At 36.1% G+C, this 15,746-nt stretch overlaps 2 protein-coding genes across 15 annotated transcripts in view; both read right to left on the bottom strand.

Annotated features, from left to right (window-relative positions):
- Nucleotides 1-678: 678 nt before the first annotated feature.
- On the bottom strand, nt 679-10,458 carry LOC122574390. Of its 12 annotated transcripts, XM_043741918.1 has the most exons (7): nt 9,772-10,458; nt 9,540-9,592; nt 9,353-9,453; nt 7,953-8,245; nt 6,729-6,779; nt 6,259-6,356; nt 679-1,116 (listed from the first exon to the last, which is right to left on the bottom strand). In XM_043741918.1, the coding sequence occupies exons 4-7, from the start codon at nt 8,112-8,114 to the stop codon at nt 963-965; spliced, it is 465 nt and encodes a 154-aa protein (XP_043597853.1). In that variant the 5' UTR covers nt 8,115-8,245; nt 9,353-9,453; nt 9,540-9,592; nt 9,772-10,458; the 3' UTR covers nt 679-962. The 12 variants fall into 12 exon arrangements, with proteins under 12 accessions (XP_043597853.1, XP_043597845.1, XP_043597849.1 ...); XM_043741910.1 differs by having other exon boundaries at nt 7,953-9,453; XM_043741914.1 differs by lacking the exon at nt 9,540-9,592 and having other exon boundaries at nt 8,317-9,453.
- Nucleotides 10,459-11,072: 614 nt separating this feature from the next.
- The window catches only part of LOC122574389, a 39,713-nt gene continuing 35,039 nt past the window's right edge, over nt 11,073-15,746 (bottom strand). For all 3 annotated transcript variants that reach the window (XM_043741908.1, XM_043741907.1, XM_043741909.1), the window contains exons 9-12: nt 15,184-15,699; nt 14,757-14,869; nt 14,454-14,661; nt 11,073-14,360 (exon numbers count right to left, since the gene is read on the bottom strand). In XM_043741908.1, the coding sequence (XP_043597843.1) occupies nt 13,796-14,360; nt 14,454-14,661; nt 14,757-14,869; nt 15,184-15,699 (1,402 nt within the window). In that variant the 3' untranslated portion in view covers nt 11,073-13,795. The remainder of the gene's footprint in view (nt 14,361-14,453; nt 14,662-14,756; nt 14,870-15,183; nt 15,700-15,746) is intronic.

Here is a 15,746-nt window from a genome sequence, read left to right as displayed (position 1 = left end):
TTATCGCCACGATCTTTGGAGGCATCTTGGCCACGACGAAAAAGGGAACCCGCATGTGCGTCGTTGTATCCAGCGTTTTTTGGAGAAATTAATGGCCCCTCTGCCGGTGGACATTCTGTTTTTTTGCTTCTCTTACACGAACACTCTGGAATTCTTGTACCTTACGCAATTTTGCGGTACCTTTAAGACACTTTTTTCCTTCTTTCCTTCGTTTTCGGTTTACTTTGGATTTCTAGACGGGGGAGAGGCTATTTGATGAATTAAAACGATGGTCTTCCGTCCGTTTGTTATATATCGAACCGCCAGTACAGCGCGCAGTGCGTTCAAATCTGAGCGCTAACAGTGGACGTATCGTTTAATTTCGATGGTCCTGTGGAGATTTTATTGTGGAAATTCTATGGAAAGAGTTTAAGGATTACAGCGAATTCAAGGAAATTTTGTTTAGTGTGAGGAAATAGGAAGATCTTATGATTTGTCCAACTATCTTTTAATTATGTTGATGGCTGATGATGGAATCGAATCGGTGACTGATTATTAATTAAGATAATCGTCGGAGGATGTTGGTATAGTTGGATACGAATTACAGGGAAAATATTTTTCTTTAAATTTCAAAAAAGGTATTATTTCTAAATGAAAGTATCGTTTTTTATAGTGTTGGTTTCATGATTGCTTATTTATTAGTTTTATTGAACGATTCATAGAAATGTCATAGAGGCGCGACCTATCGGAAATTGCATGAACTAATGTCATGAAATTTTGTATCGCGTCCTGTAATACCGACGACCCTGACAAAGTTTTCCACGCCCTCTATGATTTACATCGACGGCGAACATGAGAACTGCATTCAAGCAACATCTCTCAATAGGCAACAGGAATAACATTACAATACCTGCTGATCATAACACAGAATTAAATGTAGAATTTAATATGTATAATACAAAGTTACCGAAAGTGAGAAACATTTAACATAAAAGGTAACAATTAAAGCAGAATATAACGAAGAAAATTAATTTAACACGTTGATCGCCCAGCGTAATTCGGCCAAGTCTTCCGCGGAGCCCAAATCCGACCGTCGGTACGCATTCCGACCAGAGTATTCCGAAGGATCTCGTTCTCCTACAATGAACACCTGAATGCGACCATTAGAATCTTTCTTACAAGTTCTTAAACCTAAGGAAAAGTTCTCCAGATCACTGAAGAATCTTCATTAGGTTTAAGATGTTGTCATTTGTACTGATGAACGATCACACTTGCACAACTCTTGTAGCTGTATCGTGTGATCCAGGAACAGTCTCCGACAATGCAGTCGGAGAATTTGGGCATTTTGTAAACGCAATTTTGATATTGTAATTTGCAATACTATAAAATTAATTAAAAACTGAAATTTTTATAATCTAATTTTAAACAATAGAAAACAAGATAAATTCCGATGCGTATAATTCTCTAAGAAGTTGTAAAAATTCATAATAAAAATTGCAAAAGACAAACGCGATATTATAATTCGCAACTCTAAAGCAAACGCGATTATCATTTTGTCGCAACTCAAATTCAAACCGTAATCATTCTGTCGCTACACAAATAAAAAACCGCGATATTATTTCGCTACTCTAATTCAACCCGTAATTAATCTCTCGCGACACTAATAAGAAAAACCGCGATTTGCCCAATGTGATGACGTACCGATATATACATCGGCGAAAAAAAATACTACTACTACTAACTACTACAAATACTAAAAACGAGCATAGTGACAAAGTAGTAACAAGAATGATTTCCCATGCTCTGGATGACCCAGAAGATGGGGAGTCATCAGTAATTGCCCTCTTCTATGGCAGTTTGCCGGCTATAGCCTCTTCTTTCTTCGGGCGCAATGCCCCCTGAAATTTAAATTTAGGCTCCAGTCTTTCTAATCACAAAGAAAAATGAAACTTATAAAGGTAAAATAAAAATATAAGCCGCGGAAGCTGATTCAAGTGCACATGAACTGACCAACGATCACAGTAGTGATCGTTGACCATTCGCATGTGCGTGGCTCGAGCGATAAAAGCGAAAAAAGAGGATTCGGAAAATCGATAGGCAAAACCAGAGACGAGAGCATGCTCTACTCGTACTAGTTTCGCCGTCGATTTTTCAAATTAGATTTCCAGAAACAGGTTGGTCACTCGAAAACGCGCCTACCCGACCAGAGACTGTACCAACCTGCCTGGCCCTACCTACTTATAATTAGCAGATACACCAGAAAGTATACTCTATCTATGCTACCTAGCCCTATATTTAAAAAGTGGCAAACAAGCACACCAACACACTCGCCCCATGATTCTCACACAACACTCAGGTGGAAAGGACCTATACTAGAGAGGACGTCCCGGGATGCCTGCGACACCCGACCTTAACATACAACATGCACACTCTAATTTACGTATCATTTTCCTGAATTATGGAAAATAGCACAGATCGTAATGTTACCCAAACCAAACAAAAACCCACATTTAACTGCATCTTACAGGCCAATATCACTACTACCTGCGTTTTCCAAACTACTAGAGAAAATAATATATAACCGCCTAAAACCAACAATAGAAAAAGAAAAACTAATACCGGACTATCAATTTGGATTCAGGAATAAACACTCCACAATAGAATAAATGCATAGACTCGTCAATGAAATTTTACAGGCATTGGAAACAAAACAATATTGCACGGCACTATTTATTGACATTGAAAAAGCATTTGACAAAGTTAACCATGAAAAACTTCTTCAAACTATCAAAAAGCAATTTCCAGAACAAATCTACAAATTACTCAAATCGTACTTAAACAATAGAATCTTTGTAGTAAAAATAAATGACGCATATTCTGAAATTAAGGATATCAAGGCAGGAGTACCACAAGGAAGCGTCCTCGGACCAATATTACACACACTCTATACAGCAAACATACCAACAACTGTCAACAACAAAACTCTAACGTTCGCGGACGATACGGTCTTACTAACTAGACATGCAAATCCAGAAACGGCTGCCGCACTATTACAAGAACACATTACAAAAATTGAAAAGTGGCTGCAGAGCAAACAAATAAAAGCGAACACCAGTAAGTGCAATCACATAACATTTACGCTTAGAAAAGGAAAAACACCAGACATCCAACTAAATGGCGCCCACATAGCACAAACAAAGTATGTCAAATATCTAGGAATACATTTAGACACACGCCTTACATGGAAGTATCACATAAAATCAATAACAAACAGAATACGTGGAAAAATGAAGCAGATGTACTGGTTAATCAATAGAAAATCTAAATTAAGCATAATGAACAAACTAAATATATACAAAACAATAATCAAACCAATCTGGACATACGGAGTCCCACTATGGGGGATGGCAGCAATGAGTCACATAAATAAAATAGAAACAGAGCAAGCAAAAATCTTAAGGACAATAGTTAACGCTCCATGGTACGTCAGAAATGAAGATATACGAAAAGACTTAAAGATTCCAACAGTTAAAGAGGAAATCGCCAGATATGCAAAAAAGTATAAAGAAAGACTTGCAACACACCCAAATCAGCTGGTTGCTGAAAGGAATAAAACAATAATAGAAAGAAGACTGAAGAAGAAGCATCCTGCAGACCTCACAATAGAACAATAAACAACCTGGAAGATGGAGTCCCGCTAGGGGTAACCATCCACATGCTATATTTCATCAAAACCCAAACTATAATATTTTACCAAATGTCCTAATGGACAAATTGTAAAATGATTTATTTAAAAATAAAAAAAAAATTTCCTGAAATCGACTGACGAAGGCTAGTGACCATTGCACGAAACGTGATAAAACACGTGTAAAGAAATTATATTGTTAAAATAAATGTAAGTAAACTTGGAATTATAATTGTAATTGACAGCAATATTAACAACGTGATTACACTTAATCGTGTGGATGATATTATCAGAAATTGTTATTGTATTGATACATAAAATGAATTGATATATGTCTCAACATATTTAATATTTGAAGTTGTAGCGAATGAGAAAAACGACGCAATTCCACAACCTAACTACACACACACACACACACACACACAGAGACACACACACACACACACAGAGAGAGACACACACACACACACACAGAGACACACACACACACAAAATATGGAAAATACGTCGTGCGCGATACACTAACACATCGTCACTCGCTGAGAAATTTTGCATTAGTTATGGTAATCGTACCCAATGTCTTTCTCCTATTCAAGTAGCACCTGGGCACGTGAATGAGATCCTGACAATGGGCATGGAAAAGGTTAAATCTGAAAATCCTGATCTAAAAAGATGACTAGTTTGTCTAATTTCTATTTAACGGACTAATGTATTTTTTATTGTATATTTTATTACTTCGTTTAAAATTATGATAACTCTACTTTATTGATTTAATAAATTACTGAAATTTTAATATTACGAAAAAAGTAACATAGATTGAAAAAAGACCAAGACTCGATGAAATGGGATAATTGACTCTAAATGTATTGCCAAGATAGAAATAATCTCAGGCAATCTCTTCGTCAAAGCACATTTTCGAAAATGCAGAAGCAGTGTACAAAATTATCGCTTTGATTAAAAAATCTGCCTAGCGCGAAGTTTCTTCTTGCACGTAAAATTTCACACATTCTTGTACGAAAAAAAATGAATTTCAATTCATATTTTAAATTCTATTAAAGTTTATAATATCTAAAGCCAAATTAATGAATGTGACTTAATGTTGTTATAAAATAGAAGATTAAATTAAAGATTATTTATTGTATCGTATATTGTATGTGTCTTTATTATCAGTGAGTGACAATTGCATCTTTCATAGCAACGAAATCGGAGGGCATCCAATTTCTCCACTACAAAATGCTCAAACGAGATCACTTCAATCTCTTATTCATACTAGAATTCATTGTCTCAGATCAAATCAAGTACATTTATGTCATACATATATATTCGTGTAGATATTTGCCTTGTGCAAATATTTATACCGAATACTAATATACATATTTATAAGTACCATGAATATATTATCAAATGTAAACATTTAAACTAACTATTTAAAAACTAATTATTATAATCGCGACGTGCAAGAAGACCTATCCTGAATTAATAAATAAAGATATTGTTTAGTCGACCGTTCGCGGAGAGACGCGATCGCGGAGAAGTCGCGTCAACAGAAGTCGTACATTCCCGTTACGATTAGATAATCAACGCCTCAAGCTGATCGATCCCCTATTTCGGTTAGGATAATAGAGGTGGTTGAATTAGTATAACACTGAATTTAACAGGTTAGAATATATATTCTTTATTCCAACAACTTCTCGCGGATTATATAAATGTTCGAAGAGATTCGGGAGGTAAGGTTACGATGTCGAATTGTAATGTCGTTTACAATAAGGTTAGAAGTGTTCGACTCGAAGAGTTATGAGCAAGACCACGATCGTAGTAGGAGTGACTTGCAAGTAGTGAGTTACAGTATCGCGAGAGATATAAATCGTAAGTAAGATCTGAACCGAGAGATGGGTTCGGCGATTTAGCGACTTAGCGATTAGTAAAGAGATTTGGCAACTTGGTGACTAGTAGAGAGATGTTGACTGATCAAAGGATGGAAGGTCAGTGAAGTTCGGTGACGATGCTAATGAGGGATGTGTCTAGCGCGCGGGACTATTGGATTTGTTAATGACAATTTTGGTTAGGAAAGTGAGGGCAACGGTCATTACCTCAAATTGTATACGAAGAAGGTTGGTGAGCAAGGAAGGGTCCTAGCCGCCCTCGAGAAAAAGTTGCTAGAGGAAAACACCGAACGTGGTAATAAACAAATTTCTCGTTCCTTCCCGTAGGAGACAATACATTTAAGGAACACTTGTAATAAAAGATATTTGTTTACTCTGAAAGACCACAATTATGAAAATGCCAAGATGGTGGGTCCTTAAGGCTATTAAGGGTACACAGTAAAGGTGTGTGGGCATCTGTTTGCCATCTTGCACGCGGCGTGTGCCTGGTTTGTGTAGAGAGTCACCGAACGTAACAGATATGAAAAAAGAAGTTACTACTCACGGGTATAAAAAAATACCCGTAGTCACTATGCTCGCAAAAAGATTCTACATAATACAACCAGTCACCCATGCCGATACGGACCTGTTATCCTACGGCATGATTAAGTGACCGGAGGAACAGAAATGCATGCGATTCACTATTCGAAGCAGAGTAACAGAGAACGTTACCATCGATACTGTACCATCCCAACCAATACCATCAAGAAGACTGACATCAGACAAGAACCGTTGAAAATCCAATGGTAGAAATAGAGATTGTGCAAAATCTGTTGCAGAATAAAACACGATGAGTGATTGCTAATTATTTGGAAAGTTGGAGATAATGAAAAATAGAAGTTTATTAAATTCGTAACATTAGTAATAATAAAGACTGAAATTCGAATAAACTTCAATAAGTATAAAAACTGAAACTCTAATATGAAATTTTAAAATCTAGAAATTAAGAATCTAATGATTTCTTTAAATACGTTTGTCATTTGTTTTATAATTCGATATTAAGACTTTAACACTTTATTTATTTTAATTAAAGAATAACCTTAGAAGATTCTAACCATCCAAAATTTCAATTAAACAAAAAGTATTCAAAAAAAAATATACAGAGTAGACATAATTGAAGTACGATATGTAAAGATACTTACATTCTTGGCTTTTGAGCCACTGTTAGAACATTCCCAAAGAAGATGAAGAAGCTGAAACAGTGATGTGTCTATAATAAAACATAAACATAATAAGCAATAGCAATAATAAAGACCGAAATTCTAATAAACTCTAGTAAGTATGTAAATTGAAATTCTGATATAGAAGTTTGAAATCAAAACATCAGTGATTTTTTATAAACATCAGTGAATTTTAATATTTCCAAATTTTATTTTAATTAAAAAAGACATTTATAGCTTTCTAAATTATCAATCATTTTTGTTTTATAATTAACAGTAATTCAAACAAAATACAAAAAGTTGTACAAATTGAAATACAATATATATGTCGGAGATGAAGGAACACCGGAGCCTTCCTTTGGAAATTTGGGAAAATCCCGTAATATTGTAATTTAGATTCTACCGTAGCCGTAATTAAACAATTGTCATTCAATCTGAGTGTACTTATTTGGGATCCGTGACAATGAGCTTGGGATCGAGGCGACAACCAGTCGTCAACGTAGCCGCGGTCAAGGGATGAACGTTTGTTTAACAAAGACCTTGTTCTCCGGGTAAGATGGTCGCCAGATGCCGATGCGTTTCCGCAGTGCACGTTCAGCTAGCCTGAGGACCCGTTGTAAATCTTAAGATTTAGTTAATTCCAAGTTCTTCAAACAGAAAACAGTCTTTGTCCCAACTACGGGAAGATAGGGGAAACCTACTTTCTCTCGAACGACGCTCCTCATTAGCAACTTTTCCCTCAAGGGCGGCTAGCATTCTTTTCTAACCATCGACGTGGAAATTGACCAATTAACAGCAACGTCAATTTCCCTCACCCTCTGAACGAAGGCATAGTTCCACGAATCCGATGACCTCATGCCCTTGGGCACACCCCGTCATAGTTTTCCTCGGTGGCACCATCGCGACGAGGATTCATTCCTGTTTGCGACTTTACTAACGAACAGAGTACCGTCCTCACGATCCGGACTTAGATTTTGGGAGAGCATACATCTACGATCCCGTTGACCGCGGATTCGTTATCGAACTTAGGATCATTGTCATTAGCGTCTCGAGTATCTAATTACCACGTTTACTTGTCGATATCTGTAACCATCATACTTGCTCTAGTCAATATCTTCTCTATTGCATAACGACCACGTTTAATCACAACGAAGGTTTCTTTCACGCCCTTACCCCAGCGCTTCTCCGACATATAAAAGTACTTACATTCCTGAGCTCCTGAAGAGGTTTTATCCTCTTGAGAGATGCACTGGCTTGTTCGACCGTACATGGGAAAACTGCTTTCCAGCATTTTCTCGAAATGGACAATAAATCTAAAGAATACTTCAATGAAAAAGATACTTGTTTGGTCTGAAGGAAATTAACCATGAAAATGCTAAGGCTTATGGTGAATCATGGAGATTCTTCAGGGTCCGCAATAGGGATGTGTAAACATCTGGCAGCCATCTTGTCCAAATTATGGAGTCCGGTTTGTGTAGAGTCACCTGACGTAACAGACTCTAATACCCAAACCCAATGTTCAAAAAAATATATTTATATTTATAAAAAGAAAAATAAAAGACTACGTTACCGTAACCGCTTAAATTATGATCGGCGAACAAGAACTCTAATATCGCATACAAACTTGTTTGATAAAATTTTATTACTGTCGCGTGTAATTATTTGATTGAATTTGATCAAAACTATCGTGATTTGAAAATATTGAAAAAGACACTAAAGCGTAGTAAACACTGACTCACAAACTAACTGACAAACCTCGCATTGCGCGCGGTCACAAATATTCTCTGGAAATAAAGTTCTGTAATAGCGGGCGGAGGGGGGTGTAAAAGAAGGGAAATATCGTTTCGATATTTTTCTTCTTTTTCCTATTGAACATTTATTTAAAAGATACAGCTAGTTTTTTACGCTTAAAAGATTATTATTAAGAAATTGGAATAAGTATGAAAAATATTAGTTGAAAATTATAAATTATTTCTCGATATCGAACAAATGCTTATGAAGCCGTGAATGCAATGCAATCATTCGCAAGAATTATATTGTGAATGTTCGTTATTAGAATACGAAATATATACTCCACTATCACACTATAGTCGCGTATTATAAATATTCAAAAATATTTACAAGAATTCAAAAATTCACAACTAAATATCCTTAGAGAGTACTACATAAACGCGCGCAAAACGTTCCTTTGAAGTATTTGGAATAACTGCGCGCCACCTCTATGAGGTTATGTTACAAAATTGCAAGTATATGAGGTTAACTGTAGCAAATTCACATAATATAGCAAAAGAATTTGAATTTGATAAGTGAATGTTACTACGATACCTATCGAAATTAGTCCAAGCTATTGTTATTAAGATTTCTATGTTTCAAACTCTGTCTACACGAATCTATCGTTAAATTATCAAGAATTATTATCTATATCGCGATTCGTCGATAATTCGTTAAAAATTCGTTTGAAATAAGAGAATGATTTCATATATATTCAAAGATTTCATAAATATAAATTGTATATCAAATATTACCCATGCTCGAATAAGAAGACAATAGAATTGTTCACACACAGCTGTCTTAGTTAAAATATTATTATTAAAATGAAACATTACCAAATTCCCATGAAGATTCATCGGATTGATGACTAATTGTCGTTGCGTCCATATATTAATATTCCTGTTACTTCTATATTATCTCTGTTATCGATCAATAACTGCACAAAAAATAACTTGAAGTTAAAACAAATGTATAAAATAATTCAAAATACAATCAAACTTAAATTTTATTACAAAAGCTTACGATAGGAGCTACCGGTAACAGTATCATTTGGTAAATAAATGATTGTAGAAAAACTGAAATAAGAAATTTCAGGAAACTACTCAATTTCATTACCTTAATGTTAGACGAATCGTTAAATAAACGCGTATTAATTAAACGGTATTAATAACGAGATATAAACGATAGCAAAAAGATAATGAAGAAACGACGCTACCGAAAACGCGTCACCAATAGGTTAGAATACGTTACACACCTGACTCAATATGAACCACGTTACCGACAAGAAATAAGGCAACTGAATGACTCCTCGCACCTTTATCTCGCTACGCAACTTCCAAAGTGGTGGGGGGAGGAGGGGGGGTCACACGAGCCGGTACGGAAAGTTAAGCTATCTACAAAAAAAATCGTAAACATTACCTACAGTAAACAAAACATTCGTCATCCACGCAACGCTTACACGAATGTTTCCAAATTTAAAACAAAGCATATGTACATCGCGCAATATTTATATCTTACATAATGATAACATCGATTTTTATAAACATCGCACAATAATTCGTAGCCCTACTGACAGCATTGAGTATCAAAAACACTATTTTCGCGACACTAAAGTTTTAAAAACATCATAAAGTTATAAATTCTAACATGACTGCAATAAGCTTTCCTTAAAAATGGGTAAACAAGGGAAACCTCCATCAATCAAACCATAAAAGAAGAATCGCGGCACGCCCGGAACGAACGAGATCGCGATCTCTCGAAGAACTAATGAACCTACACGACACACCCCCGCACACGAGATAACCTCAAGTTTCAGCGGAAAGCACAAGGATTGATCGTCACTCGATTCCTGTTTCGCTGTTCGAATTGCAGCTACTTAGCTCTTATTAATTGCCGTTATTATATTGTAATTATATTACTAATAATTATACCAGTTATAAGATTAATTACTTTGTTGTGTAGTAGGCTGCCGCCTATGTGTCGTTCGATTTGAGGATCACTGTGCGCTTCGTTGCGTAGGCTAAGCCTCTTTCGCTTCTGTAAGGAAGGTTGCTTGCGTGCAGGGACATTTTGGACAATTTTTAATTGTCAATAACTAAAAAATAAAGCCGAAAAGGTAATTTTTTATTCTTGATTTTCGTCTTATTTCGGCTTCACGAATCACCCCATAAATTTTCTGACATAGCCGAACACCCTGTATATTATTCAATGTTTATTTAACGATTCATTGAACATTAAGATAACAAAATTAAGTAATTCTTCGAAATTTTTTCTGTCATTTTTTTCTTCAAACGTATATTTTATTGCTAGTATTACCGACAGCAATTACGTTCTTGTATAGAACGTATAATTAGAATTTGTTAGGATATTAGCTAAATTTTCATTCTTGAACTATCCTATCTGAGAGAGAGGGTGGGGAGAGAGAGGATCGAAATAACAAAAAAGAAATAAACAAAATAGAGAACCGAATCGATTTCGCTGATCGAATCTCAGGAATTTTACGAATTGTTTTAGGGCGCTCAGGAATATATGGGCAAGAAAATAGAAATTGTAAAATCGTTTTCTATATAATTTAATTCAAGAAGGCATAATAAATATTTTCTCAAGGAATAACAGCATCTGTACAGAATAGTACTTTCATCGTTTGCAACGAATATAAAATTACAACTATACAATTCGAGAATAAATAACATCGTGATAATTTTATTATAGTAAACAATTTCTCTCGTGTAAAGCTATTTAGGAAGGATTGCACTTTCCAAACCCGAGGCACTTGCTTCGTGTATACGGACTGAAAAGTTTGCAGTTTTTATTTTGTTCTTCTACTATGCTCTATGACGTAGAACAAAAGCCCTGCAACTTCCGTCAAAACGAGCGTTCCGTTATAATAATTATATAATCGTGTAATCTATACCCGATATAAAAAAAGAGAAAAAAAAATAGAAGAGAAATTTATCATCACTAAGTACTATGATAAGCGTGTTCGACGTGATGTAACGATGTAACATGCAACGTGATTGATTCTTTTTTTCCTTTTTCCGTCAACATTTTGATACAGGCGAAAACTGGATATATGAACGAATAATAAAAAATTTCGTGCGTAGTATAAGAATCTTATGACTCGATGAAATGGACAATACGAAGCAGCTAAAAATTGGAATTAGAGTGAAAGATTAAAAATACTTTATATGTTGATTTCTTCAGTCATTTCTGGTAACAGAATTCAACTTGATGATATAGGTTTATAACATTTATGTACTATCGCATGATATCTGGATTCTAGTCGAATTTAAGCGTTAGGAACATATTCTTTGGATATGTAAGAAAGCAAAAATGCTGTTAAAAAGTGGTCGATATCAAAACTAAAAAATATAGTATGATCTTTCGACTAACCTAAGGTAATCGAAGAACGGACATGACGACGAACTTTCTAATAAATACAAAAATAAATATAATATTTCGTTAATAAAGAAATATCCTACACACCGTGGTGTAACAACGTGTAACAAAGGATAATATCATTTTTGGTCGAACTTTATTAAAATTCAAGCAACCTGTATACGTCTGTGCACGTTAGGATGATCAATAAGATATTTTTAAGAAGATTCAATTAAAATTTCTCTTGAAAATTGCGATGAGGTCTTAGAGAATTCTTATGACATCTCAGTGTCAATTGTTTTGCGTTTTTGTTAAAACTTTCGTCTTTCATTTGTCAACCATACGCGTAATCGATCGTATCAATATAATATTAACATATATTTCTAACAACTTGTTTCTACAAGACGTTTAATGTTATTGCACCTAAGTAACAGGAATTTTCACCCGTCTCGAGCTACGTTATTTTATAACGCTAATCGCGTTATTTACTAAAATAAATTGCTTCGACAAGATGAAGCACGCGATCAGAGGAATTCAATATATGTATATATGAAATATATTTTACAAAAAATGAAGTCTCGATCAAAGTATCTTGGCTTAAGTCAATAAATAGTTTTACTAATTGTAATACCATGTATATAATAATAGTAACTATTCCACTTGCTTTCCTAGCGAGGATCGAGTGTTATTCATAGTATCGAGTTATTATACTACAGTCACTTTTCTCGACTCTAATCGACGAATATATTGCATAAAAGATAGGTCAAAAAATATATATGTATACTTGGAACGCAAAGGGACATACCGGACCCTTTTCCTTGTTTTCTTCTTTTAATTTCGTATTATTCTTTTCACGAACTTCTGTCTTCTCGAACGTGTTCGCATAAAGAAGAAAAAATACGTTTTTCTTTTTATATAAATGTCATGGTTGCATGCGTGAACGCTTAATGTTCTATCGTGTAAAATATTGCTCTGTTTTTCTTCGGTTTTGTCCTCAAAAAATGCGCCAACTTCGTCACGAGGTATCTAAACGTCGATACGATTGCTTGGAAAGATATGCAGTCTGTTTCGAAGGAAATCGTACAAAGTCCTACATATCTCGAGTATCGAGAATATTTGGACAGGGAAATGCTGCTTACGAAACACTTTACGCAAATACGATACTGTATCCGTTTATCTGTCGTTCTCCTTTCGATTATCATTAAATACAACGTATCCAACCGAAGCAGCTTTTTGCTTTTTTCCTTTATTTCTTACTCGGAGCGAAAACAATGGAAATTTCTACTTCCAATAATGAAATACTCCGCTCGATGTTATATTCGATTATTAAAATATCTTTACTGTGGAAGCAAATAGAGATATTCTAGGAGCTTACTTTCAATTTTTTACGAATATATGTGCGAATACAGGTAACCATGTTTCGATCTTTTCAGAAATCCTCGGCATTGTCGCGTTAACTGTTCGGTAACTTAATTTTTCTATTACATCAGTCTCAAATGTAGATTGAGCGAAAATAGTTGTCCACCAAAGGATCATACCGGTATTTTCGCTTGCTGCAACTGATCGTTTCTCATCTTCGTAACTGGAACCTACGGTATATTTCATACACCATAACTAAATCGGCAGAATTGTAGTTTTCAGTGAATCAAACGACCTATACAATTGCGCATCTCTCCGACTCTAAAATAAGTTTCGAATAAACCACACATTCACCATCGCGAGAACCATACTGTTCGTTCGGAAGCACACACATGTTTCGATTCAAACAACAATGGCCACGAACCGATTTACACGCTCGTTTTCCTATACGATATTTTCGCATATTTTCCGAGTACGCCCTCGGCGCGCCTATAGAAGTGAATCATCGATTTCTGTCGTGAAATCGCGTGCTTCCTTTCCTGTCAAAGAATCGACACGTGCTCCGATTTCCTATTCTCTGACAGCATAGCTACTCTCTCCTCCGCTTGAATATTGCCGCCGTTTTTATGATCGAGACTGTTCGACATTCCTGGCTGAATGTTGACGTACCTGTGCGCGGGTTCGTCCTTTCGTTTGAAATTTTGTAAAATCATCGGCGGACCCGACGAAGACTCGTCGGAATTCGACAACAGAGGCCTGCTACTCTCTACATCGGAGAGTCCAGTGCCTAATAACGAGTCTTGATTTTGTTTGTCGTCGTGAACATTGATGTCCAACAAAGGAGGACTGGATATAGCCACGGGACTGGATGTCGACGTGGATGATCGAGTCGTAAAGTTCTCAGGTGGCCAGGATAACGAAAACTTTCTGATGTTCTCGTTTAACTGTATCTCTAGTTGTCCAGTGTGCTCGATTTGCACGCTGGCCAAAGGAACGTCTAAACACGGTGATAGAATTCGAGGATTCGTTGCTAGAAAGTCGACGATTTCTGGAGCTGTTGGCCTCTTTGTGTGGTCCGTTCTCCAGCAAGAGTACATCAAATTTTCTCTGTGAAATAGGAAAATAGTTCGAATGTTTAATTATCAAAATTCGATAAAGGCTAAGTATGATGCGACTAAAGGACGAATAGATTGATCTTACAATTGTAATTTGACTCCTTTCGGAACTCTCAACGAGTTCCCATTCTTGACGTGAGTAAGTACCTCGTTGTTGCTCATCCCTTGGAAGGGGAAGCTACCAAAGGTAATGATTTCGTAAAGGAGGACGCCATAGGACCAAACGTCCGAAGATGGTGTGAAGATTCCAAGGCCCAGGGACTCTGGTGCCATCCATCTTACTGGCAGCATGCCTAAAACGAGAATCGTTCGTTTGTTAATCAGCATTTGCGAAATCGAAGCCAGTGAATTTTTCTGTTAGATTATAATAAAATCAATATAGTTATACCTCTTCGATTAAACTTGTAATAGTCGTTCTCGTACATAGGTCTCGTCATGCCGAAGTCGCCAAGTTTGACGATGCGTTGAGCATTTACCAAGCAATTACGAGAGGCAATGTCTCTGAAAAAGTAAAATTAACCCGTGACATCAAAGCAGGGATAATTATCGTGTTGATAATTGCACTCTCTGGCAGCCACGATAAATCAAAGTGCCTGCACACGATACACGATCATTACATTTTATTTTCAGTAGGTATGCATGCGTTGTTAATATGAAATCATTAGTTGTTAGTAGCGCGAATTTGAAAAGGATATGCGTTTATATAAGTGAATATTAAAAAAGATAGAATCATATATGAAGGAGGTAATTCTGAAATTTAAAATGATACATCTACAGAGATATAAATGTTTATCGAAAAGAAAGTTTTCATTTACCTGTGAACATACTTCAATTGAGCCAAATAACTGAGAGCCCTACCCACGTCTAGCGCCATCGCAGTTAGCTTTTTATTAGAAATCTCATCCGAGTCTTCGTAATTCTGATCGTTCACGAGGTGTCTTCTGGCGAGAAGATACGTCTTTAGATCGCCATAAAGCATGAACTCCATAACGGTTAAGACCGGCTCACTCTTAATGCATACGCCCAATAGTTTGATTATGTTCTTATGCTCGAATCTTTTCATTACTTCCACCTCGCTGAGGAAGTCTAACTTCTCTTCGGTAGAGCTTCCGAGTTTTAGAGTTTTTACAGCCACGGCCAGCCAGCCTTTTTCTGGGAATAACGCCTCACCACCATAAACCGTTCCAAACGCACCCTCGCCCAATTTTCGATTGATAACCACCCTGTCCCGAGGTATCTCCCATTTATCTAAGTCGGACGTGTCCGCGTGAGCAAAGTCTAGACCTAGAGACTGGATGTATTTTTCGTGCAGACGCACTTTCTTTTCGTACCTGTTAAAAATGAGATTAGAATAAATGGATGCATAAAAATTCACAGT

The sequence above is a fragment of the Bombus pyrosoma genome, linkage group LG13, assembly GCF_014825855.1.
Source record: "Bombus pyrosoma isolate SC7728 linkage group LG13, ASM1482585v1, whole genome shotgun sequence".
Classification (NCBI taxonomy): Eukaryota; Metazoa; Arthropoda; class Insecta; order Hymenoptera; family Apidae; genus Bombus; species Bombus pyrosoma.
This window is presented reverse-complemented; position numbering and strand designations above follow the sequence as displayed.

Excerpts from the sequence above, each read along its gene's own strand:
- LOC122574390 (XM_043741910.1), bottom strand. The coding sequence starts at position 8,114 with ATGGTTAATTTCCTTCAGACCAAACAAGTATCTTTTTCATTGAAGTAT. Across the intron at positions 6,780-7,952 it reads CTCTTCAGGAGCTCAGGAAT|CTTCTTCATCTTCTTTGGGA; the intron begins GTAAGTACTTTT and ends TCACTGTTTCAG. Across the intron at positions 6,357-6,728 it reads GTGGCTCAAAAGCCAAGAAT|ATTTTGCACAATCTCTATTT; the intron begins GTAAGTATCTTT and ends ATTCTGCAACAG.